The 26,397-nt window shown below is 37.5% G+C and overlaps 1 protein-coding gene across 1 annotated transcript in view; it reads right to left on the bottom strand.

Annotated features, from left to right (window-relative positions):
- LOC132098009 (mediator of RNA polymerase II transcription subunit 27-like) overlaps positions 1-26,397 on the bottom strand; it is a 62,515-nt gene that overhangs the window by 23,793 nt on the left and 12,325 nt on the right. Inside the window, exons 3-4 of the mRNA XM_059504083.1 lie at positions 19,353-19,483; positions 4,742-4,835 (exon numbers count right to left, since the gene is read on the bottom strand). Of these exons, the coding sequence (XP_059360066.1) occupies positions 4,742-4,835; positions 19,353-19,483 (225 nt within the window). The remainder of the gene's footprint in view (positions 1-4,741; positions 4,836-19,352; positions 19,484-26,397) is intronic.

Genomic DNA, 26,397 nt, shown 5'->3' with positions numbered 1-26,397 from the left:
ATACAAATACTTTTGGATCTGATGTCCAATGCAAAGCCAGGTAAAATAAAATAAACTAATAAAATAAAAAATATATTTTTTATCTGAAGTTCAATGCAAAGGAATGTACAGTAAAATAAAATTATATTTGAACAAAAAAAAAAAAAATAAACACTTTTGGATGTGATGTCCACTATAAAATCATATGAGATCAAATAAAATCACATGAGAAGCACTGTTCTCACAAAAAAATTAATAAATAAATAAATAAAAATCAAAATATTTTTATCTGATGCTTAATGGAAAGTAAAGTAAAATTACATGCAATAAATAAATGAAATAAAAGACCTTTGGATTTGATGCTCAAAAAAATAAAATCATCTTTATCCACACATGCACAAACCGTCCTTTTTTTTCTGAACGCTTTGTTGAGCACCGTATAAAAGCGCGTCCGACGAAGGGCCTGGCATTGATTTAGCCCCCATGGTGACAGATCACTCCAGCCTGCCAACTGGGCCATCTGGAAGTGCATGCCCTGTGGGTGTGAACCACTGAACTCCCACTGCTGTGGAAGGGGCATTTGTAGTCTTTCTGGCACCGCTGCCAAGATCCCTCAGTCTCTCTTTCCTTTCAGTCAGCGTTGCCAAAAGACATGACGGCAGCAGAGAAGTGTCAGAGGAAGTCTCAAAGGTAAGGGGGATGGAGTGTGGTGTGAATGACCCAACTGACAACTGACATCATCTCAGAATGTGATAATTCAGCCCAAAAAGTCTGCAAAACCTCATCAAGGTAAAGGGGAAAATATTACCAGGAGACAAGAAAAAAACCAGTGACACACTGAACCATTGACAAAAAAATATCCAAATGACCCATTGTGACAACTTAATGTTGCAATCAGGGGTGTCATACAACTAATATATATATTAGGGGTGTAACGGTTCACAAAATTCACGGTTCGGTTCGATACAATACACTGGTGTCACGGTTCGGTTCGGTACGTTTTAGATACAGCAAAAAGAAAAAAATTGGCAGATAAATTTCCTTGATTTTTAAAAAATGTTTTATTTATTAAAACTAACAAAGTATTTTTTACATTGAACAATGATGGAGCTATTCTTTACCCATCTTCTATGGTGTTTTCTTAGCAGCATACTGTATAAAACAAAAACAGCTCCTTATAAAAAAAAATGAAAATGTTATATTATTGTAGTAGTTATGAACAAATACAAAGATGTAACTTTTTATATGGAACTCTATAACTCTTTATATTGAGTGTGTTTTTACTCAATTGGTTCTCTATAGGGCTTATGTTTTTTGGAACAAAGCAGGAATTACGGTCTGTCTGAAATGGGCTCGTGAAGGAATATTGTAACGGGGCTCAATTACATTAAGCATGTTCTTAAAACCTAAGTTTTCCACTACAGAGTAAGACGCTCGCTCACTCAGTACGTGCTGAAGGCTCGTTGCAAAATGGCTAATGCGTTTAACAGACCAGAAATAGAAGATCCTCCAATAACCAACAGGTCTGGTGTTTGGGTGCACTTTGGATTCCCTGTAAGCTATAAAGGTGATGAAAGAATGAATGGTAAATAGTAAGGTCTCATATCCGCGGCTATAACGTAAATGTAGCCTACAATCGCTGTGGTGATGTCTTTTGCCCTGTTTGAATCCGTTGGAAATGTCTGTCTAAATGCTGCGGGGATAGTTTGTTGCATGTATGGTTCTCCTTTTTTCCGTCTTTTCCCAGATACTGACACGCTAAGGTGATGTCGGCGTAAATGTGTTGACATGCTTCAAGTATTCCCGCTGGTGTTTTTTTTTTTTTTGTATTCCCGCTGGTGTAACCCTAGATGCGACATATCGTTGTTTTTTTTATCCACCACTCTCTTGTCATCACCATTATAGCTTACAGGGAATTCAAAGTGCACCCAAACACCAGACCTGTTGGTTATTGGAGGATCTTCTATTTCTGGTCTGTTAAACGCATTGGCCATTTTGCAACGAGCCTTTAGCGTGTATTACTGAGTGAGCGAGCGCCTGACTGAGTAGCCTAACATTAACATATAAGTTGGTGTTTTTTTCTTCTTCAGGGGTGTCAGGGGCGTTGCCTGTTACGTCGTTTGGGTTATTGGGCTACCTTGTTGAACGCATATCATTATATTTCACAATTTTTTTTATTTTCCAAATATAATTAATTAGTCCAACGAACCGTTCGGTCCATAATGCGTACCGCGTACCGAACCGAAAGCCTCGTACCGAATGGTTCAATACGAATACGCGTATCGTTACACCCCTAATATATATATATATATAAATATATAAAATGTTTTTTTTGTGCCCTAGTTGAGATGAGACATGACTAAAGAGGAAGAAAAAAAAAGAAACAACACACAAATGATGACAGAAGCAAATGTAAATGATCTGTGTGGCCCAGTAAGACTAGATAAATTTGGATAAATATGTGATTACTGCCACGCCATAAAAGACAATTATTTTGGTACCTACTATAATAACCATAATGTTTTTTTGTAATACTTTAATATTTATTACCAATATTAATAGCCAATATATTCTGGTTTCTAAAATTACATCTCCATTGAAAAATGTAATCAAATAAAGAGGAAGTGTAACCAAAACTCATACCATTATAAAATATATATATATATATATATATAAATCGATTTTTTTTACTATTTGCTTGCACTAACATAAACATGATATTTATTTAACTTATTGATAATTTATCATTAATTTATTAAAATAGTGTTGTATTGTTACTATTTTGAGATATATATATATATATATACACACACACAAACACAGTACAGACCAAAAGTTTGGACACACCTTCTCATGCAAAGAGTTTTCTTTATTTTCATGACTATGAAAATTGTAGATTCACACTGAAGGCATCAAAACTATGAATTAACACATGTGGAATTATATATGGAATTATATACATAACAAAAAAGTGCGAAACAACTGAAAATATGTCATATTCTAGGTTCTTCAAAGTAGCCACCTTTTGCTTTGATTACTGCTTTGCACACTCTTGGCATTCTCTTGATGAGCTTCAAGAGGTAGTCACCTGAAATGGTCTTCCAACAGTCTTGAAGGAGTTCCCCGAGAGATGCTTAGCACTTGTTGGCCCTTTTGCCTTCTGTCTGCGGTCCAGCTCACCCCTAAACCATCTCGATTGGGTTCAGGTCCGGTAACTGTGGAGGCCAGGTCATCTGGCGCAGCACCCCATCACTCTCCTTCTTGGTCAAATAGCCCTTGATGCCTTCAGTGTGACTCTACAATTTTCATAGTCATGAAAATAAAGAAAACTCTTTGAATGAGAAGGTGTGTCCAAACTTTTGGTCTGTACTATATATATATTAGAGTTAAAATATATATATTTTTATTATTATTATTGCATAATAAATTAATTTGGTTTGTGGCTGGAATTTGGTTTCCTTGCTTTTACTATATGCATTGTCGCAATGAATTTAACAATCTAAGCCTGGCATTAACCCAATGTTTTGTTTTGGGTCCGAGAGATCCAAAGGCTCCTTTAAAAGCTTGAAAAACATATTTAATATTTAAGTATAAGGTTAATACTTAATGACTGCTTCTAAGATTATAAGGACTGATAAACAAAATTTAACTTGGCATGCTTTAAACGTCTGCCATGAGATCTTACATCTGCTTTTTCAATTATCTGGTATACAGAATTACATTTAAATTTCAAGGATTCTTATGATATATTTTTAACACAAACAGCCATAGGGTCTCTGGGACCTGAAATGGGAATCTAACAAACAATCTTCCATATTTGACACAACCACATGTAAATGAATGGGGAAGACTATTTGTTAATTCCCAATTTTAGCACCATCACATAGCCTCACAAAAGTCATAATTGCCTTAACACCACAAATAATTAGCATAGACAAACAATAAACTCATCCAATTGTTGTTGGTGTGAAAATGCACCGATCACAAAAATGTTTCCTAATGCAGCTAAAAGGATTGCTGTAATTCAATCAGATAGAGTTCACCTGGACTAGACGGTCACTCTCTTTTGTCTGTTTTTGCTTTATTATCATGCACGCACCATCCAAAACTTTTAAAGTATGGAGCAAACTCCTCAAAGAGTCAACAATCCCAGCCCCTCTGGGATGTTCTCAGGGACATCTCACAAGGAGACTGACAGAGCAGTCAACAGAGAGATTGCTCCCAGAGTACAAGGGCATCCAGCTCTCCTTCACCATTAACTCTTAGACACCATTAGTCAGAAAAAAACTTCTACATGGCTGCACTTTTGTGCTGTCCTGCTTCATTCACGCCACTGGAAATAGAAACATGTAGCATTTTATGCAGCTTACCAACAAATATGAGTAAAGTATTCATTACTACATTCTAATATTGTTTTGCTAAATCTGATTTCCCTCTTCAACTAGAAAATTACATTTATGCATTTAGCATAATGCATTCAGGCTATACATTTTTTACCTAACATAATATGAATAAGATCAATTTCATTTACAATTACAAGTGCTTATTTCACAGGTTATCATGTCTTACTCTTCTACAAAAATGTGCCTATATATTTTATTCTGTCTTACTGAGCTAATAACAAGCTAATCAAATTGTGCTCCCATAAATGTGTCTAAAACAAACATTAAAATCCATTTTAAGCATAAAACGCAAATCATAAGACACAAATTATAGAATATAAAGAAAAACCTCTTGATGTGTGTAGCACAAAGCATCTCACCAAGAGAACTGCAGATGTCCCGTTTGGCCGGAAAAGCTCGATTGACATATCTGGAAACATTCGTCCAATTCTGGATATGACATCATCAACATACCTGGAACAAGAAAAGAAATATATATTTTAAGTATTTTTGTTCTGCACTTCAAGTACTCGTCAAAAGATCCTCAGGTCACAGTCAGTCAACACTAAATCAATGGCTTTTAACATTAAGGGCTTGGTATTGAACAAACTAATTGTTTCTTCTGATAGAACACAAATCGATGGAGTCTAAACAAATTGAGGTGGTTCGTATTATCATGTGAAGGCCGTTCTTGAATAACCACAAACTAACATCTTTGATTTGAATTCACTTTTAACATTAGAATGTTTTAACGGTTTTATTTTGGTGAGATTTATGCAGTATTATAGTAGTTATGAATGTTTTGACTTAGCTTGTATTTTTATATTTTCAGTTTTCATTTCTATTTTAGTAGAAGTTTTAGTCATTTATAAAGATGAATATACATTATATCCAACTTTATCCACAGACATACATACAGGGGTTAAAGTGGGCCGGAACGATAAATTAATAAATAAATAGATTCATTAACATCAATGATAGAGTGATGGTAGGCTATAGTTAAAAAATGTTGCGTATGCACTGTCAAATTGCAGCCAGCCTGGTGCTTCTGATCTGAATGAGTCTTCACGCATCAAGTAATATAGAAGTAATATCACTCCCTGGCCCTGCCTTCACAAACACGCTTCCCGTCGTGTGTTCGGTTCTCAGGCACGGTCCTCTTGTCTGATTTGAGGGCATCGCCGGTTCAACGCAAGTCGCTGTGTTTACAGTTGCTGTTCTAACCATAGCTAGTGGATGTTGCAGTGGAGTTAAAAGTCTAAGGTGAAGTAAGCTAATGTCAAATTTCCATTATTTAGAAAGGGCAACAAACACAAGTTAAACAAAGAGCAAGGCTCCTAGTTAGACTATTATTTGCAGGGCAGTATGGCTATGTTCATCAGCTAGTCAATTAGGAATTCACCAAGGATATTTTCGTAAACAAAAACTGAAACTAAGACTTAAACTATTGGTCAAATTTTTTTTTCATAAACTGAATAGTAAAAAAAAAAAAATCACAATGAAAAACGAAACAAAATAACAGTTACTGAAATAAAATATTAGCAAAAATCAATAAACGTTTTCGTTATTAATAAGCTCTTTACTGTGGCGGAAAATCTGGCCTGTGGCTGTTTAGGGAAATGCCTGTTCTCGCGCGAAGTTGCTGAGGCTATTAACCGCTCAGTGAAGTACCGTAACCTTGAACACATCGCTAACTTTGTTAGTCCTAACATTAGTCCTGATCATAAAGGATGAGTCTGTGGCAGAGAAATGGAAAATAATACAGGTTATGAGACAGAAGTTGAACTTTAAACTTGAGCACTGCATTTTTAGTTTATTGTGAGAGACGCGGGTGCAACAGCAAAACAAGTCCGTCAAGCACACAAAAAAACTTTATTGCATCCTACTACTACTGTATGTTTGAGATGTCATATTTTCACAAAGGTTGACAGGCTGAAATGTGCTGTTATTATCTTTGTTTGTTACAAAACATTGCTGATAATATTATCATCCATGTGGAGAGACATTTCCCCACAATGTAGGGAAACATCCCCACAACACACACACACACATACACAAACAGACAGACACACACGATATCATCTTTAATATGAATTAGTTTGTCTGAATTTTCCATAGTTTTTACTTGTATACTTTTCAGTTGTATTTATTTTAATTTTTTTTTTTATCAATCTCAAACCATTATTGTATTTTTATTATTAAGATGTCTGCACAAGAGTTAACTAATCTGTGCAAAAAATTTAACTTTGATTAAATTAAATGTCTTGCTTTGGTCTTCACTGGAAGTGTTTCGTTTGCTCTGCTAAACTATAATTACTAATAAAATAATATAATATAATTACTAAAACTGAAACTAAAACTAAAATCAAATAAAATAAAAAACTATATATATGTTTGCAAAATAAAAAATAAACTAAAACTAACAAAACCATTGATGAAACTAACTAAAACTAAACTGAAATTTAAAACAAAATTGAAAACGATATTAAAATAAAAACTATCAAGAAAATAAGTATTGTGATACTTGGTGCCACAGTGACACACTTGTCCCAAAAATTATTTCTATACCACGATACTCAATATGTTGTCCCACGGCGAGTTATTTTTCCCTGTTGCACCTACACAAAATCTGAGTGTTCCCCCACCTGCCAAATCCCACTTTAACCACTACATACATATACAAATACAGTATAATGTACTCACGTAGGATGATATTTACCGTTTAGAATACCTCAGCTGCTTGTACTTTTATAAAATGTATATTACTGCAAATGTATATTATCTGTAAAATGTTGATATAAGGCATAAGGATTTTAAGATATTGAAAACATCAACATTGTGGTTTCAGTAAAGCTGCTTCAAAATAATGTGTATTGTAAAAAGCGCTATACAAACAAATTTGACTTCATTTTATGTACATTTGTCATTTTCATTATATTAAAAAATTTTTACATCATATTTTATTATATCATATTTAAAATTGCATTATTATTAGTTAATTCTTTTAATATGTATTTTATTATTTTAATATTAAATTTTTTTTGTTTGTTTCAGTGTTGTTCAGCAATTTTGCTACTACGACTTGAACATTTCATTTCAGTTAGTTTTTAAGGCAACATCTGTAATTTTTGTTCACTTTTTTTACATTTTATTTTAGCTTTAAATTACGCAATTACTGATGTAGACACAAATCACACCTTTTCAGTCCAGCTGTAAACTTTCAAAATGCCAAAAGAAAAAAAAAATTGTAATAAACATCAGCGGCAACAACAAATACTGTATAAGCTCTACACTGAATGCATTGAGGCATCGATTTGCATCCACAATCAACAAGAGGATCCACTGCTCCACATCTGACATAACCTTCAGTGCTTCAGAAGACGATGAATACTTAAAACCCTGCCAGGGTTGATCAACAGCCTCGTTAGACATCAATAAATTGGACTGAAAGTGCCAAAAGCCTTCAGCCATCCCTGGAGTCAGCAGAACAGTCCCAAAGAAGAGTCGCCCAACATGTATTGTGGGGTCAATGCTAATAAGGGTTTAATGAAAATCTCCATTGCCATCAGCTATCAATAGACTTGAGGGACTGGCCTTGAACACAGGAAAATAATTCATTAAAGAACCGATTGTGGGCGGCTGGTGGAGGGATTTGCTTAAAAGTCATTTGAAAGTTATTGGACCAACTATGAAGATAATATTTCTTAACGCTGGTTGTGGAGAACCCAGGTAATCCACAGACAGGTGCAAATGGGGACATGCATGTGCTTGCGTACACATGTCTGAAAGTGCAATGCAGTTCTAGCTGATTTTCCTGCAACAGCATTTTCTTTCCCAGAAGGGGAGATCAAAAGCAAAGAGAAATTGTTCAACATGCCTCTGTTTGTTCGCAATTCCCCTCGTGTCTGGACTAAGGTTGCTCATTTACTAGCTTCAATTAAATAACAGCATATTAAATAGGTGAGAACATCGCTAGAGTTTATCACTGACTTGAGATATGCTTAGTAAAATCATTATATAAGGGGTTTGGGAATCATTAGACCAAGAATAAACAAGATTGTAACTTTTCGGGAGAAAACGCGAGTAGTGCCTGCATGCAAAACTTGTCAGTACAATGCTACAGTATTTCTATTCAGATGCTAGGGCAGTGATTCTCAACCAGCGGCCCGCATGTGGCCCGTCACGAATTCAAATGCGGCCCGCCATATGCTGAATAAAAAAATAAAAATAAAAAAACTTTCAGTTTTACTATTAATTGTATTTTTTACATTAAAAAATTTAGGCTACTAATGAAATATAAGCTATATCCTAATGTTTTTTTATGTGAAATTATTTTGTTTTTCATATATTTTCAGACATGAGCAGACCTACTCACATAACATTAAGCATTTAACGAACACATACAATCACACTTTGGCAGAATTCAATTCAAACAGTCATCAACAGCCATTAGTTAAGGTAAAATTTAGCATCAGAATGGACAAATTTGTTTTTAAGGGAGAAAAAAAGAAATGTGAAAAATGGTAGCGAATAAACATGTACAAACAAGAAAAGTCGCAGTATTAGTGAAGCAGAAGTGCTGGATTTTCGATTTGCCCCGCAACTCACTTGAAGAAGTTCAGGCAAATAACACCATATATTACGTAGCAATCCTTAATTGAAGAAATGTGGCAAAAAATATCTGGAGAGAACCTCATATTATTAAATTCGAAAGTGCTTTCCATATTTGGATTAACATAGGCTACATTTGTGATTCACATTTTCTGCAATGTTGTGCGTCAGGGTCATGCTCCTGTGCGTGTCTTACAGACTGCATCTTAAAGCCTCCTTATACTTTCTGCGTCCGCGAGTCCGCTATGGACCGCTAGGTAGGCATGACGTAAAAATCATCATCGGAGAGTGTGTGCCGAGGCTCTGAGCAGACGATCTCGCGGACAGGTGCGCGTGGTCAGTTGGCTTCAAAAGCACAATTGCACATGTGCAGGCAGTGTGAAGAAGCTCATTGCTACTCGAACCTGTGCAATCCGTCAATACATGAATATAAAAGACAGCGATGTGCAATAATTCTGGGCAATTGTTTGTTAATATGTTTGTTGCAGAGCGAACCATCATCAGCGCATCCGCGCTGGCCGTGTCTGCGTCCGGATTGCTCATGCGGAAATTATAACACAAGCTTTACAATCGCAACTTCTTTGTGCTGTTACTCCTTTCGAGCTGAATCTCACATAATTGGTTAGCTCCCGACAGCATCAGGTGCTTTATTTATGGGGAGTAGAATTATTTATTTATTTCAATGAATGTAATAGATTAGATATCATAATATTTAGGCTATAATATTATAAATCAGGTTGGTTTGTATTGGTGACGTAATATGTAAATTATATTCGTGTGGCCCGCGAGACTTGCACTGGACCATAGTGCGGCCCACTGGAAAAAAAAGATTGAGAACCACTGTGCTAGGCTGTTCTGGATGGTTGCTAGGTGGTTTCCCACTAGCCCAATCCCATCTGTAAAATATTCTGGTTTCTAGATATGGCTGGTGTCTTTCAATGTAACAATAGGACTTTTTGGATTGTTTTATAGTCCACCAGGTGAAAATAAGGTGTGATTGCTTTTAAACCCATTAACACACCTCACCACAACAATTCCAATGACTGAGGTATCATTCATGTCTTACATACATGGTTATATTAAAAACATCTTAAAATGTGCATCGAAGATTAACTAAAGTCTTATTGGTTTGGAACGAAATGTGGAATAATTTCATTTTTGGGTGAACAATTTAAGGATATTTAAGGGATAGTTTATATATAATTATATCGATTGTATCCAAGATGGTGGCGCATCCACACGCAGTGGCTTTTCTCGCTCCCAATAGAATGGTATTTTTGTGTTTTTTGTCTTGTGAGTCGCAGTGTTTTTGTTTTTGTCTTCATCGCGTCTACTTGTCTTTAAGCGCGCAAACAGCCGTGAGTTTCTGCTGGATGTCGGCAGAACCACATTCTTGACAATTAAACTTCCATGCACGTGGAAGAGCTGCGGGAACCCACACAAGCCAGCTATCCCAACCATCGTACTGGCTAAGGTACCTTCTTTGGACATTAAACTGTACTACATCTGACTACTTCATTCAGCTCAGAGGACTGTAAGAGACTGCTGTGTTTTTGTTTTCACGGAAACATGGCTTAGCAACAGCGTTCCAGATGGCGCTATTCAGCTTGATCAGTTGACATGCTATAGAGCGGACAGAGCTCTCGTCGCAGGAGTAAAAACCCGTGGCGGCGGGCTTTGTGTTTACATCAAAGATGTGTGGTGCCGCGATGCTGTTGTGGTCTGCAAACACTGCTCACTGATCCTGGTGGAGTTTCTGATTATTAATTGCCGGCCATTCTATCTGCCAAGGGAATATACTGCTCGTTGCTGTTTACATTCCTCCGAACAACAGCAACGATGCACTAAATGAACAGTACCAGCACATCAGTTAGCAGCAGACAGCTCACCCTGATGCTTTTCTCATCATAGCTGGGGATTTCAACCATGCAGACTTAAAGAGTGTGTTTCCAAAAATACACCAACACATTAACTTTCCAACATGAGGTAATAACATTTTAGACTTTAGACTGTTTACACCACACAGAGAGGAGCTTACAAAGCCGTGGATGACAGGGGAGGTCTACAGACTCCTGAGGACGCGGAATGCTGCTTTCAGAGCTCGAGATGAGGTGGGCCTGAGAACAGCCAGGGCCAACCTGTCCCGCGGCATCAGGGAGGCTAAGAGACAGTACTCCAGGAGGATAGCCCATCAGTTCAGCGACAGCAGAGACACTCAGAGCCTATGGCAGGGGATACAGACCATTACAGACTACAAGCCCCCACCACTGACCTGTGACAGCAACATCTCACTGCTTAACGAGGTGAACGCCTTCTTCGCTCGCTTTGAGAAACAAAACCGCTCCAATGCACAGAAGACTCCACCTCCTCCCGGTGACAAGGTGATGATGCTGACCCCAGACAGCGTGAGGAGATCCTTCAGTAGGATCAATGCACGCAAAGCTCAGAGTCCTGACAACATTCCTGGGTGTGTACTGAGAGACTGTGCAGAGGAACTCACTGATGTCTTCACAGACATTTTCAACATCTCACTTAGTCAGTTTGTTGTTCCCACATGCTTCAAAGCTACCACCATCATTCCAGTGCTGAAGAAGCCGTCTCCATCCTGCTTCAATGATTACCATCCAGTTGCACTTACTCCTATTATCATGAAGTGCTTTGAATGGCTTGTCATGCACTATATCAACACATCACAGAGGACCTCTCCTGGACTGACAACACCGCAGCACTGGCCAAGAAATCACAGCAGCTTCTCTACTTCCTCCGCAAACTGAGCCCCACCCCCCATCATGTACACCTTCTACAGAGGCACCATTGAGAGCATCCTGACGAGCTGCATCACTGTTCAACGCCTCCTGCCGGAAGACTCTACAACGCATAGTGAGAGCAGCTGAGAAGATCATTGGTGTCTCTCTCCCCTCCCTCCAGGGCATTTATGGAACCCGTCTCACCCGCAAAGCCCTCTGCATTGCAGGTGATCCCACCCACTGGTCACACAGCTTCTTCAGTCTGCTGCCATCAGGGAGGAGACTGCAGAGTCTCCAGGCCAGGACCAGCAGACTGAAGGACAGCTTCATTCATCAGGCTGTCAGGAAACTGAACTCGCTCCCAAATTTTTTCACACACAGACAATAATGTTATCAAAATGATACCCATTCATATAAATCTGTGAATACGACTTAAAACAGTCTCCAGGCCAGGGTAGTAGATGGTGATGCCACTTTTGTAAAGAAACACTATGCAAACACTTAATACTAATGCACATAACATCATAATTTTCCCAAATTTTCTAGTTTACATGGTGACGGTAATGGTGAGGGTTAAAAAGTCATTTTCAAAAATGTGCACTTTTAAACAAGTCTTCAAAAGTTTTCATTCAGAACCCCAAAATGCTGTTGTGGTGTAAATGAACATCCGATACATAAAAAATATAAAACTGCATAAAAAGTATTCGGTTTTTAGTTGAAAACGATGTTGGGTAAATGCACTCCTATTATGAACAATAGCAGAAGAGACTAAAAAGTACTTGCACAATTTATTACTTGAGCAGAAAACTGAAGAAAACTGACATGCAAACATAACAAAACTCATTAAAATAAGCTTTAAATGAAATTATTTAAATTCACTTGTCAAACAGGATGTCATAAGGAAAGTATGCGATGCATGCTAATTTCACATGAACCAAAACTTGCTCCTCCAGCTAATCACAGATACTGCAGCCAAGCAATTATTTTATTCCTGGCATAGGTGGTTTATTGGCAATAGAATGTCTGGGATGTAACCAAATAGGGTTAGCAATTACATCTCTATTGGCGCCACAGAGGGGTGTCGGCATGTTACAAGACAAGACATGTTTTAATATCTCCATGCTTCATAACTCAATCTCTGTAAGTGAAACCCACCTAATCTCCATGCAAACTAACTCATCATTGCTGGACTCACAGAAAAGGGTTTCTTCTTCTGTGGCTCTGATTGTTTTCTCAAGCCAAGCAGAGCATGAGTCTCATAATGGATTTTAGGCACACCGAGGCTTATATTAACATATTGAACATTACTTGCACATCAACAACTGTAAACTCAGTGATTCACTGTCTTCAAGGCATTCACTGTCCTGTATAGATTTTGTGGTCCAAGATATGGTCAAGAATGTGTAAAATCAGTCAAATGCACTGTCTGTGGGATCCAAAATGACATCACCCTATGGATAAAATTGACTAAATATTATGGATGTGACGAGATCTCGTGGCTGGTCTCGCGAGGATAATATCCTTGCCCAGACCTTTCAAATATATTTCAATTACACATGCCTTTTCAGCAATGGTGGTATGTAAAATATTTTATGCTCACATCAGGCAAGTGGACGGATGATAAGCAGGAAAATTATGCAGTCTTTATCAAGTCATAATTTTATTATGTTATTACAGAATTTAGTTTAACACAGGATGTCACAGAATTTGTCAAACTTTGAATTAATTAATCAATCAATCAAAAGCAGGTCATTACACTTAAATTAAATCATATGTATCTGTAAATATAAGTTAGTATAATGTTCTGCGTGTCTCTGTTAATGAATGAAGTGTGCCTGACGCTCGCAGTGATTTCAGCGTTTGCTGTCTCACTAAATGAGGACACAAACACATGAACATCATCTCCAAACTTCATGAGCATTTTACCGTTTGATTTGAGTAAACTAGCGTTATGACACATACACAGAACTGTAAAGGTTTTAGCGGTAAGCTGTCAATATAAAAGTCCAGTACTATTTTTCAGTGGATTGTACAACTAGGCTACTACTTCTAATACTACTAAAATGAAACAAACATTATTTTGTAAGGATTAATCACACAATATTTCTTCCATATATTCATTTTAATAGTAAATCCCACTGGTTAAATAAAAATAAAAAGTTTTCTTAATTTTCAATAATTAAATGATAAATGAAATTAATGTTTTATGCCTTCATTTGATAACCAGAAAAATGTAAATGCACAATAATATTTATCAATTAAGTTGTTTATACATTCCAATAATTAGACATGCTAAAACAGAATTTGGTAACAATAAAACAAATAATATAGTGAGAAAAAAACATTTCATAGGGCCCTAAACATAAAAATTTTTGTTAAACTTTTAATAAATTTATGTGAAAATGTATGTTTCATTATTTTTATTAATTAGACATGTTTTTACTATTAAAAAGGAGTTGAGAAAAATTTTAACTGAAAAAAAAATCCCCGATTAAACCAGGAAAAAAAATGAATTTGAAAAAATAAAATAAAACAAAATTTAGGAAAAAAATCAAATGGATTTCATAGGACCCTATATCCCTCAGCCTTGCTGCACTGCAATATATATATAAACATTTTTTTTTTTTTTTTTTATTATTAAAGTGGAATTCAGTTTAGTAAATAATAAACTTGACTGACTGCTTCACTTCCACTTTAAATGGATATTTGTGTTGTTTATTATTTATTTTTATTAATACTATTTAGAATTTGTGCAATTACTTGCCTGTCAGTTGAGTTTGTTGCAAAACATTCTGCAGTTTACATGTTGTTTATTACTGCAGAGCATTTATTTAAATAGAAGTTTAATTTCCTAAAGTACAATTTGATTTCAAAATGCATCTACATTTTTTTTTGGCATTTTGTGTTTTTCAGTTGAATAAAAGTATGATAACAGAATAATAAAGCAATTTTCTTTGCAAAACGGCTATATTTGTGACAATCAGCACAGTCTGAAACTGTACCTTTAAAAAAGAATTTGTTCCACATATTTCATTTTGGTGGCTTAATGTCACAAATATTACACACAAGAGACCACATAGAAAACAAGTCATTTGGTATTCTAGATACAAGTCTAACAGGAAAATATCCACCTAAAATTCAACCTAAACTATGCAATGTTGCAGTTCCTCATAGTTCCTGCCAAACTGGCAATTTATTTACTCACCAAAGCCAATATTTACTCCCATTTGGTGCTTGGCTGGCTTGAAACCACACTTTTTAAAGGTCCTTGTTAAGGTCCCTCCCTCTGGCCCTGCCCCAGGCCGCCTCTCTGAACAGGTTTTTAATTGTCTACTACCCATCTGGCCTGTTATACCACTGCACTGTACAGGCAAGACCAAGAAAGGTCAAGAAATCCAATGGAAGAGGATGTGGCTGCATCCTCTGACCTTGAGTGTGCTGTAACACTGTCAATCAGCAAGGCACCATGGGCCATTTTTCCAATGATGGCTTAATTTCAGATTAAAATATTCAGTAGAAACTCAACATTCAGAGGACAATTTACTAACTTGCCCAGGTGTAAGTCTCAGGCGCTGTTGAGGAAGCTACTAGCAACTCAATTAAAAGTATTTAAATGACAGTCAAGCCAACCTTGAGGAAAAATAGTGATCTGCTATCTTTGCTCACCTTGGACCACAGAACTTTTTTAACCATTCACCTGAACTGTAAATGTCATGCATCTAAAATCTCTTTTTTGATCTGAAAATACTAGCGAGAGCTGTTTGAGGGTATGAATGATTACACCATGAGATTCTGTAGGAAGACGCAAATGTTGGTTTTCTTATTTCTACCAACCTTGTAATCTAAACGCAATGTTAATGAATGCTCCATGGACATGTAGGTTCTGCAGCACAGTTTAAGGATCTAGTGTAGTGTGATTTGAATGTTAATGCATCAGATTATCATCCAGATGATGAAATATTTTCAGTGGATTACATGGCAACTGCTTGCGGCCACAAGAAAGGGCATCTATAGACACCCCTGAGGATGGCAGGAAGTCAGTGTCAGGGGAGCACAAAAAAGGAGATGCGTGTACTTTGTTCATCTTGATGTAACAGGGTAACATTGCTCTCTCAGTGTGATGGATGATACAAAGTGATCAAAAAGCCCTTTCTTGTGACTGCATGTGAGGGTGAGATGAATACTGATAAACGAGTGCTGTCTTCCTCTCTTTCCTTTAATCAGGGATCAGCTATGACTAAAATTATCATAACACTCTGCTCTCCAAGCTTTGCTGCAATGCAGCACAGGAAAGAGACACTTCTTGACCAGCGCTCCCTTCAGTCTGGAGATTGAACATGAAACAGTCTGGATGCACTTCATGATGTAAAAAACTGTAATGTAATACAATACATGTAATACAAACTATAATATAGTTAAAAACAATTTCACAAACTAGCGAGTTAAAAAAAAATACTAATTTAGTTTGAATGTCCAGAATGTTACTTTATGTTTACATAAGTGTAAGACTAAAATGAATAAAATGAGTTAAAATAATAATGCCACCTCTTCGTTCCAATCTTAATTCGAATTCAAAAGCATCTTAGCAAAGAATGGCACCTTACAAACAACCCAATGAACAAGCCAAAGGAAAAACTCCCCGAAGTGAAGATGAGGAAGAAACCTTAGGAAAAGCCTTTGGGAGGCTCTCCTGGGGAAGCCCATCTCCTCAGACTGGCACAGTTTGAAACACTTTTCATAATAATATTGCATTCACACATGTAAATTTTAAATGGATTTAATCCAGACTTAGCTGTTCTGTAATTAACTGATTTATAATAAACTAGAAATCTATACTATGTGCAAACCGGAGGGATGGAGACAAGAGTAGGACAGACACAGGATGGAGCTGCTGTTAATTATAGTAACATGTAAAGTAAATCTGCAGGTCTCATGAGGGTGGATTGGTGAATTAGTCTCGGTTCAGTAACTGTGGCTTTGCCTGTCTGGCCAATGGGAGCAGGAGGCACTAAAATGACAACAGCTCTCTGCATTGATCCTAGGAGGGAAGCAGTCTCATATCCTGAGGATTCAAAAGCAACACAAAGCCTTGACTGGTGAAAACAAAGGTCACCTTGAGCTGAGCGGGGTGATGCAGGAAAACTCTCACTGATTAGCCGTTTCATTATCTTATTCAACCAGAAATTCAACCAGTTCTCAAAATGAAGGTATTACATAAAGTACTACAAGGTATTCATCAAATCATATAACTGCTGCCTGCTTAGCTGGTGGGAAAGTGCTCAAGCGCAGACACGATCCCTTCGAGCCAGATTATATGAGTAAATGCTGTGTAATTCTGTTTACAAGAGTAATATTGCAATGAATGCAATAGAATGGGACCAGCTATCAATCAGACTCTCCTCTGGGCCTCAATTATCAGGCTAGTTTAACATGCCGTGATTTTAAAACAGATCTTTTTGTAGAAACTCCTGCTGGTTCATTAAATGGCAGTATGAAAGATTATAACAGACTTATAGAATAAATTAATCAATAAACCTCAGATTTGTTGATTTGATTATTTTGAAGGTTCTTTAGGCCTCTACTCATTTTCTTTTTATCATCATTTATAAATGTTCAATCACTACAGCTGGCCATCACTTTGCTTGCAAATTAGTTAGCGCACCCAATCTAGGCCAGTTACAACTGTAATAATTTATCATATTATCATTTATTTACACAGTAAACATCTATTAAAATGCATTAAGAAACTTTTGGTTTTGGGACAGCCTTACTTTCTACTTTCGGTCCACTCATTTAAGCAAGCAGCAATGTTGGACGGGAATGCGATCAGAACGCTGGCACATAAAAAAGTAACATAAAAGCAAAAGCGCATGAAGGTTGTGCTGCATAATTCATGCGCCGCTCCTTTTAGAAACGGCAAATTCATCAGGACATTGACGTTTGTTCACCTTGCTCCGTTCAACATCCTTTCCCATCCGAAAAGCAGCACGGTGGTATTAAAGATACACAGTGCATTGTAAACTGATGGGCCAGTCAGCTTCAGGCCACTTTCAGTCACCTAAAAGCAGATTTGTCACGAGCAACTCACTTTAGGGTACTGCTAATGTTTTTTGTGTGGATGGATGAAAAAGAATCCGTCGAATTCAGTTCAAAAATCTAACTGATTTCAAACTTCTGAACAGTAGTGTAAAGTTTCGGAAAAGTGAATGACATTCAGCCAAGTATGGTGACCCATACTCAGAATTCGTGCTCTGCATTTAACCCATCCAAAGTGCACACACACAGAGCAGAGAACACACACACACACACACACACACACACGGAGCAGTGGGCAGCCATTTTTTATGCTGCATCGCCCGGGGAGCAGTTGGGGGTTCAGTGCCTTGCTCAAGGGCACCTAAGTCGTTTTATTGCCAGGCCGAGATTCGAACCCACAACCCTAGGGTTAGGAGTCAAACTCTCTATCCACTAGGCCACGACTTCCCCCTTAAGACCAAAAAAAAAAAAGACCAAATCTCTAAAATCTCCGAATCTACCAAAATCTCTAAAACTGTTTGTCAATTTTATTGATTGTCTGTCTTCTTCAGGTGAATAATGAGTATTGGTGAATCATTCACCATATTCGCATTTCCTCTGTGTACAATCCTCCCAGATAAAAGAAAGTTATTGTATTTGATTAATCAAGCAAGATAAATCACTTGGCAATGAGTTAACTAATAACATTAAGTTAACTAATAAAATGTACACTCGTTTCCAATTTGCAAACACATCTTGCTGCATTTTTGATGGCTTCAGGTGCTTGGAAAACTTGGAGTTAGTGCATGTAAACTGGTTGCATCTGGGTTCAAAAACCTAACTATAAATTGAATATATTTTTGATGTTATTTACTGTTTAGACAACACTATATAGGGAAAAGAGAGCAATTTTGGACACAGTAGATAGTATGTTACACACTGCAAAGTAGTGTTCCTTCTCCTTGTCCTTCAGCATCGGACAACACATTGCGCTACGAGCACCCAGACAGGCATCAGAGCAAAGGAGAGACCACTACAACTTGAAATAAATGAACAATCACTTTGAAGGACCTTGGAAAGAAATAAACAGAATCAGATTAAAAAGAGCACATTTGCAAGGAGAAACCGAAGTGGTAACCCATCAGTGGGCTTTTCAGAGGGACACAGACCACCTGGGCTCCGCTCTCATCTCTTCTATCAGTCCTTCATACGTATTTTCTGTTCATTCTCCATCCGTCTTTCATCTTCCCTCCAGAGTCCATGCTCTCTTCTCCTCTCATTTCACCGAATCACACTCGCTGTGCTTTATTATTAAAGCCTATGGTCTAAGACCCCAGTGACACTGGTAATCAGATGAACCAATAGAGAGAAAGAGAATCAATGGTCACCTCTGACCTCCTGAAATGAGTCTATGGACAAGCAGATGCTGGTGACTTCAGTTTTCATCAATGTTGGCCTTGTTTTGTGCTTTTTTTAATCCTACATCTATGTTGTGCTTGGACATCAAGTCCATATGTGGTACATTTACTAGACAAAGTTAACAACAACTAAACTGGTTTCACAGGTAAAAATTCAATCTGGTTATGAGACATGGTTAAAAATCTGAGCCCGTACTCACTGTGTTGGAAGGGCGAGGGTGCTGGGCTGGACCTTGGGTCTTCTTTTGGCAGATGTTCCCATCTGATTGGCTGACCGTTTGAGTGACTGTTGGTTTAGTAGACTGGAGGCCAGACCTGCATGGTACTGTAACTACAGAAAGAAACACACGTTCATGTACTATGGCTGTAAAATCAACACATTCTCCTAATCATGATTATTCAATTCCATTTATTTTGGCTTTATTAGGAATGCACACTAACATTTCATATACATTTATACAATTGTTATACAATTTATAACAAATGAATGTTATTTGAAAATTACATTTTGTTAATTTTTAATACTGTGGTGGCCAAAATTATTAGAGCACAAAACCAAAATGTTTTGAAGACAGTTATTTCTATCTTTTGCTGTAGTGTGTCAGTAGGAAATATCAGTTTACATTTCCAAACATTAATTTTGCCATTAATTGTAATAATCTAGTGAGATTTTGGTCTGACAGCAGCCAGTGCTTCACACAGAGATCTGATCTCATCATCATGCAGTCTGTTTGGAATGACATGAAGAAACAGAACAAACTGAGACAGACTCAATCCAGAAGAACTGTGGTAACATCTCCAAGACTGTTTTTTAACAGTGTGAAGGCAAGGTCTTACAACTTTATAAAATTAACCACTTGTTTGAAATTCTTCCCGTTCGGCTGACATTTGTTATGACATCCGCTTCTATAAGAACTGAGAAGTAAGTAAATTCACTTCACTAGCCATTTACTCTTCAACAATGATGATACCTGTATCGCAAAAATGGAAGTTCAAAGACAAAGTTCTAAATACGGCTGTGCACCTGTTTCTCTGATGCATAAGGTCTATTGTAAATGCGAAATAGTAAAATAGTAAAAGCATCTATTCAGAGTTTTATGGCCAATGGCTCAAATTTGAGTCCCACAGTGACTGCATTCAAGCCATGAATTCATAAACTCGAAACATGAGTGTCCAGAGAATATTCTGCAGCTTACAAAAGACAGCAAAAATGTAAAACGAAATCAAAGCCTAATTGGACTTTTATGAATTGTTTACCCATAGCACAGTTCCAATCTTGTCAACAATCTGCTCTTCTGGGAGAAAGCACAGTTGCTTGCATATAGTACTCCATCACGTTTTCCTTGTGTTCCTCCTCGTCTCCTGCCCACCTCCTCCCCCTCGCCTCCTGTCTTACTATGTTGAGCGTGTAATATCTTTGGCTTTGAAGCCGCAGTATCGCAGAAGCCTGTCAATAGCTCTTCTGCTCATGTGATGAAATCATGTGAAAGGTGTCCGCTACCCAGAATGCTCAGGTGTAGCACTCTGTCAATCACATCAGGACAGATGTTAATGGATGTGACAGAAGTCTGGACCTGACATCATCCTGCATGCTTAACCAACATCTGGGCAGTTAAACATTGGGAAATTGCTTTCCAGTGGTTCCAATGGGCTATTTAGGCTTACGATACTTTTAAGAAACTCAGCCTAAGAGAACTTCAATGCTAGCTAACTTGATTGTTAACCAACTACTTTTATATATGAGTGACTTATTGCTTGACAAAGTGCACCTTCAAAGTATCTTCTCCAACACCGCAGTGAGCTTACTGGGTGATCTCCAGAAAATCAATAGTCTACGAGCAACATGCTGGTAGTGAGCGAGGCCGATCGGAACACAAGCAGTGACAAAAGTGATCTCATCAGGCTGCAGAATTCATCGGCATGCACCTCCATACAAACCAGGCTCTTAAATTAGAGCTCGCATAGGCCCGTGCCTCATTAATTGCTATTAAAATATTCCTCCTATTGAGCTAATTAGCCATGTTCCGAGGAAGTGGACCGACGTTTGCTGAGTGAGAAGCAGACGGTGCAGCACTCCCCCTGTTTAATTTGGCTGACCAAAGCAGCTGTGTTAACAGGGAATTATTTTAATTAACTGAATCTCCTTTTCGTAGCTAATGAGCCGCCTTGGTAAGGGGCAGATCTTATACGAGCATAGCACGTTTGGTGGGAAGCTGGGCTCCAGCTGTATAAAAAGCCCTTGCTAATAAATAAAAAGCCTGTATAACAAGGTAAGAAAAAAACAACACCACAAATAGAAGATGCTGTCAAGATGGCTCAGGGGTTTTTGAATGTCAAGTGGCTTGAGAGATTTGGTGCATTAAAAACATCCACATCAATCACCACTGGCTTAAATACTGGCCCCTGGCAATTAGCGTTTCACCGGCCCCTCCCCCAAAACGGCCATTGTCCAATCACACATCATAGCAACCGTTACTATGTGAGGCAGTTCCGACAATTTTTGACTCCAAGCAAGATGGTGAAGCGGTGCGCCCATGGCGTTTGTAAATCGGACACTAGAATAGAGCTGTAATCGGGCCTTAAAAGTTAGGCCCGACAGATTTCGGCCCAAGCCAGACAAGTACATTTTGATTGACAGCTTTTTAAAAGCCCGAACCCGTTTACAGCCCGACATTATTCAAATGTACGCACGCACACAGCTCTTTTGCCTTTTGTCAAGAATGAGTCATTTATACATGTTTTAACAATTTATACATGACTAACGTAATAGGCCACTTGGAAGTTTGAACAAAGAAATAAAATAAGTCATCTGTGACATCGTAACATCTCAGAACTCTAAATAGCCCTAGGTATAGACTCATTTAGCCTATAAATAGGCCAACGCACCAATAAAAACGAGTCTTTCTTAAAAAATTTAATTAAGATAAATTCTAAATTAAGATGGGTATTTGGCAATAATGAAATTAATTAAGATAAAGACTGCCTTATTTGCTTCGCCATAGCAGCTGAAATTTAATAAAAGAATAATGCCAACATTAGCCTATATAGGCTAGCCTATATGTCTACATTATGCATTTAAGACTCAATTAGTACTTAGTTATCATTTTTAAAACCTTTACTCACCAAGATAATAATAAAAATAGCTACTCGTAATAGACCATAACATATGAAAGAGAACTTTCCCGGCAGTGCAAGAGCATGACTGGTACACAAGGCTGTGCTGGTTGCATTTGAGGTACAGGTCATGGTGTTTCTCAGATTTCGCTTTTTTTCCCTCCACGGCATACTGTAACCCCTTTTGCCTCGATCTGGAGGATATCGTGGAGGTATTACTCCAAAAAAGGTCAATGACACGCACGGGTATACCTCTTCCCGTCATGGCAATCTGTCGCGCTGGTCGTGTTTGACCATTTGTTTGTCGGAAGTAGCAACAGTAACTAAGGGGGGCGGGGCTCGGCGAAAGGCTAATTGTGTAGTTTGGTGATTCATGGATAACTCAAAATAGTCTTCATTATGACATGACTGGGGAACATACTGAATGTTTGATATATTTGTGATAAGACTGCTGGAACTGGAGTTAATAAGTTCAATTTATTTATGTGCAAATCAAACTGTCAGTTCTAATGAATTAATATAATATTAATTACTCGGAGAAGTGAGACTTCTTCATTAATTTTTTTACCTTAAAAAGAAAATCAATATGAAATCAAATAAAAAAAAGACTATTCAATTAATTATTAATAATAGTATAAAATTTGAGCATTAATTAAATTGGGTTAAAATGTAGCCTAATGTATAATAATGCACATTATGAATAATTATAATGCATTATAGGCCTCCACTTTAACCCTTTATAATGAATTATACATAATGGCTTACAAAAATATAATAATAATAATTTTTCCAATATATATACGCATTATGATTTTCTATTAAAATATCACCTGCATTAATTCTGGTATGAAACACTCAATTAAATAGTCTCATCCTAAATTTTTCTTGATGAATATCCTGTCTTACTCAGAAATATTTCAGAAGTAACATGGATTGCAAATTAGGGCTGTGCGATATGGGGAAAATATCTAATTGCGATATTTTTGACAGATATTGCGATTGCAATTTGATTTGCAATTTTAAATTTGCCAAGTCAAGCTTCAGCTCAATATTGTCAATAATGTGCAGCACAGTATGAGTATCATTACCCTGCTGGAAAAAGAAAAAAAAAAAAAAAAAAGAAATTCTTACAGTTTCCATGAAACCATTACAAAATTCCTTTTTTGTTTTTGGCATAACTGCAATAGGAATTACTGTTGTTCTATCCAGTAAATTTTCAATTGGCGTTTTGGGAGGGGTTCTATATATATATAGAATATATATATATAGAATATATATATATATTTGGGAGGGGTTCTATATATATATAGAATATATATATATATATATATATATATATTTGGGAGGGGTTCTATATATATATATATATTAGTGTGTATGTTAAAATATACACTGAATATTGAATAAAATTATGATTTTTTTTTAAAGCATGCTACCCATTGTTTCCTATGTATTTCTGTCAATTAGAGGAACCTAAAGCAACATCTACAAGATGGAGCCTTGTTCACAAAGAATAAGGGACAGTGAAAAAACAAGGCAAAGGACAAAAGACGTGGAGGACAGTGGAGAATGAGTACAAGAGAGAGAGAGACTCAGAGGACAAGATGGGCATTACCCACAATGCTGTAAGGCAGCTGAGTGTGTCCTCTCATTGAGGCAGTTGAAGATTAAAGCACAGGGTCAGAATCTGACTTGTGAGAGGATGCACGGGACAAGCACACACAATCAATGTCACCGTCAAATGGAACAAAACAAGACAGCTTCTTTCACTGGAAGCAGACACAATCACAGGAGCACAGAAAAACCATTGCATTGTGCTATACCACATTATCATGCTATAATCCAATCCAAGATGTTACACATTCTGTTTTAATAAGACAGTTCAAAAACACACAAATGCATTCCAAGGAAACACTTTGGTGTGGGTGGGTGGGTGTATAAGCTTAGTGCAAGCAATATACTGATCATGTGCTTCAATGTATTATTCTATTAAAAGGTGAAGCCATAAATGGGTACATATTAGTGCATACAGTTATTTACGACTGGGGCTGGGCGATATATCTAACGATATGATCATGCGCATCTAGTCTGTAAATCTGGTTCCATGATTAGCACTAAATCGCCATCACCTGCTTTTAAACGGAGCGGCACTTATTAGACAGAGCCGTAGATCACTGACAAGCTACGCATTATCGCGTTCACTATCGAAGGCGATTCATCTGCGATAATGAATGCGATATTGCGTAGCTTGTCAGTGATCTACGGCTCTGTCTATTAAGTGCCGCTCCATTTGAAAGCAGGTGATGGCGATTTAGCGCTAATCACGACAACATGTACAGTCGTGGCCAAAAGTTTTGAGAATTACATAAATATTGGAAATTGGAAAAGTTGCTGCTTAAGTTTTTATAATAGCAATTTGCATATACTCCAGAATGTTATGAAGAGTGATCAGATGAATTGCTTAGTCCTTCTTTGCCATGAAGATTAACTTAATCCCAAAAAAACCTTTCCACTGCATTTCATTGCTTTCATTAAAGGACCTGCTGAGATCATTTCAGTAATCGTCTTGTTAACTCAGGTGAGAATGTTGACGAGCACAAGGCTGGAGATCATTATGTCAGGCTGATTGGGTTAGAATGGCAGACTTGACATGTTAAAAGGAGGGTGATGCTTGAAATCATTGTTCTTCCATTGTTAACCATGGTGACCTGCAAAGAAACACGTGCAGCCATCATTGCATTGCATAAAAATGGCTTCACAGGCAAGGATATTGTGGCTACTAAGATTGCACCTAAATCAACAATTTATAGGATCATCAAGAACTTCAAGGAAAGAGGTTCAATTCTTGTAAAGAAGGCTTCAGGGCATCCTAGAAAGTCCAGCAAGCACCAGGATCGTCTCCTAAAGAGGATTCAGCTGTGGGATCGGAGTGCCACCAGTGCAGAGCTTGCTCAGGAATGGCAGCTGGCAGGTGTGAGCGCATCTGCACGCACAGTGAGGCCAAGACTTTTGGAAGATGGCCTGGTGTCAAGAAGGGCAGCAAAGAAGCCACTTCTCTCCAAAAAAAAAAACATCAGGGACAGATTGATCTTCTGCATAAAGTATAGTGAATGGACAGCTAAGGACTGGGGCAAAGTCATATTCTCCGATGAAGCCCCATTCCGATTGTTTGGGGCATCTGGAAAAAGGCTTGTCCGGAGAAGAAAAGGTGAGCGCTACCATCAGTCCTGTGTCATGCCAACAGTAAAGCATCCTGACACCATTCATGTGTGGGGTTGCTTCTCATCCAAGGGAGTGGGCTCACTCACAATTCTGCCCAAAAACACAGCCATGAATAAAGAATGGTACCAAAACACCCTCCAACAGCAACTTCTTCCAACAATCCAACAACAGTTTGGTGAAGAACAATGCATTTTCCAGCACAATGGAGCACCGTGCCATAAGGCAAAAGTGATAACTAAGTGTCTCGGGGACCAGAATGTTGAAATTTTGGGTCCATGGCCTGGAAACTCCCCAGATCTTAATCCCATTGAGAACTTGTGGTCTATCCTCAAGAGGCGGGTGGACAAACAAAAGCCCACTAATTCTGACAAACTCCAAGAAGTGATTATGAAAGAATGGGTTGCTATCAGTCAGGATTTGGCCCAGAAGTTGATTGAGAGCATGCCCAGTCGAATTGCAGAGGTCCTGAAAAAGAAGGGCCAACACTGCAAATACTGACTCTTTGCATAAATGTCATGTAATTTGTCGATAAAAGCCTTTGAAACGTATGAAGTGCTTGTAATTATATTTCAGTACATCACAGAAACAACTGAAACAAAGATCTAAAAGCAGTTTAGCAGCAAACATTTTGAGAACTAATATTTGTAATTCTCAAAACTTTTGGCCACGACTGTACTATACTGTGATTTAATTATGATGCATACTATATGTATATGCTTTAAGTAAAGTGTTATCTCACACAAAGTGCCCAGGAACATTTAAAATACTTTTTAAAGTTTTTTTTTTTTTTTTATGAGGGCATCCTCCACCATCTTCCAAATCTCTGCAACAACTCTGACTGCTGTGCATCTCATTCCTGATGCTTTTGCATTTAATACTATAAGCAGACCTAGAGGACTTGTACTTATG

Source organism: Carassius carassius, chromosome 21, assembly GCF_963082965.1.
Source record: "Carassius carassius chromosome 21, fCarCar2.1, whole genome shotgun sequence".
Classification (NCBI taxonomy): Eukaryota; Metazoa; Chordata; class Actinopteri; order Cypriniformes; family Cyprinidae; genus Carassius; species Carassius carassius.
This window is presented reverse-complemented; position numbering and strand designations above follow the sequence as displayed.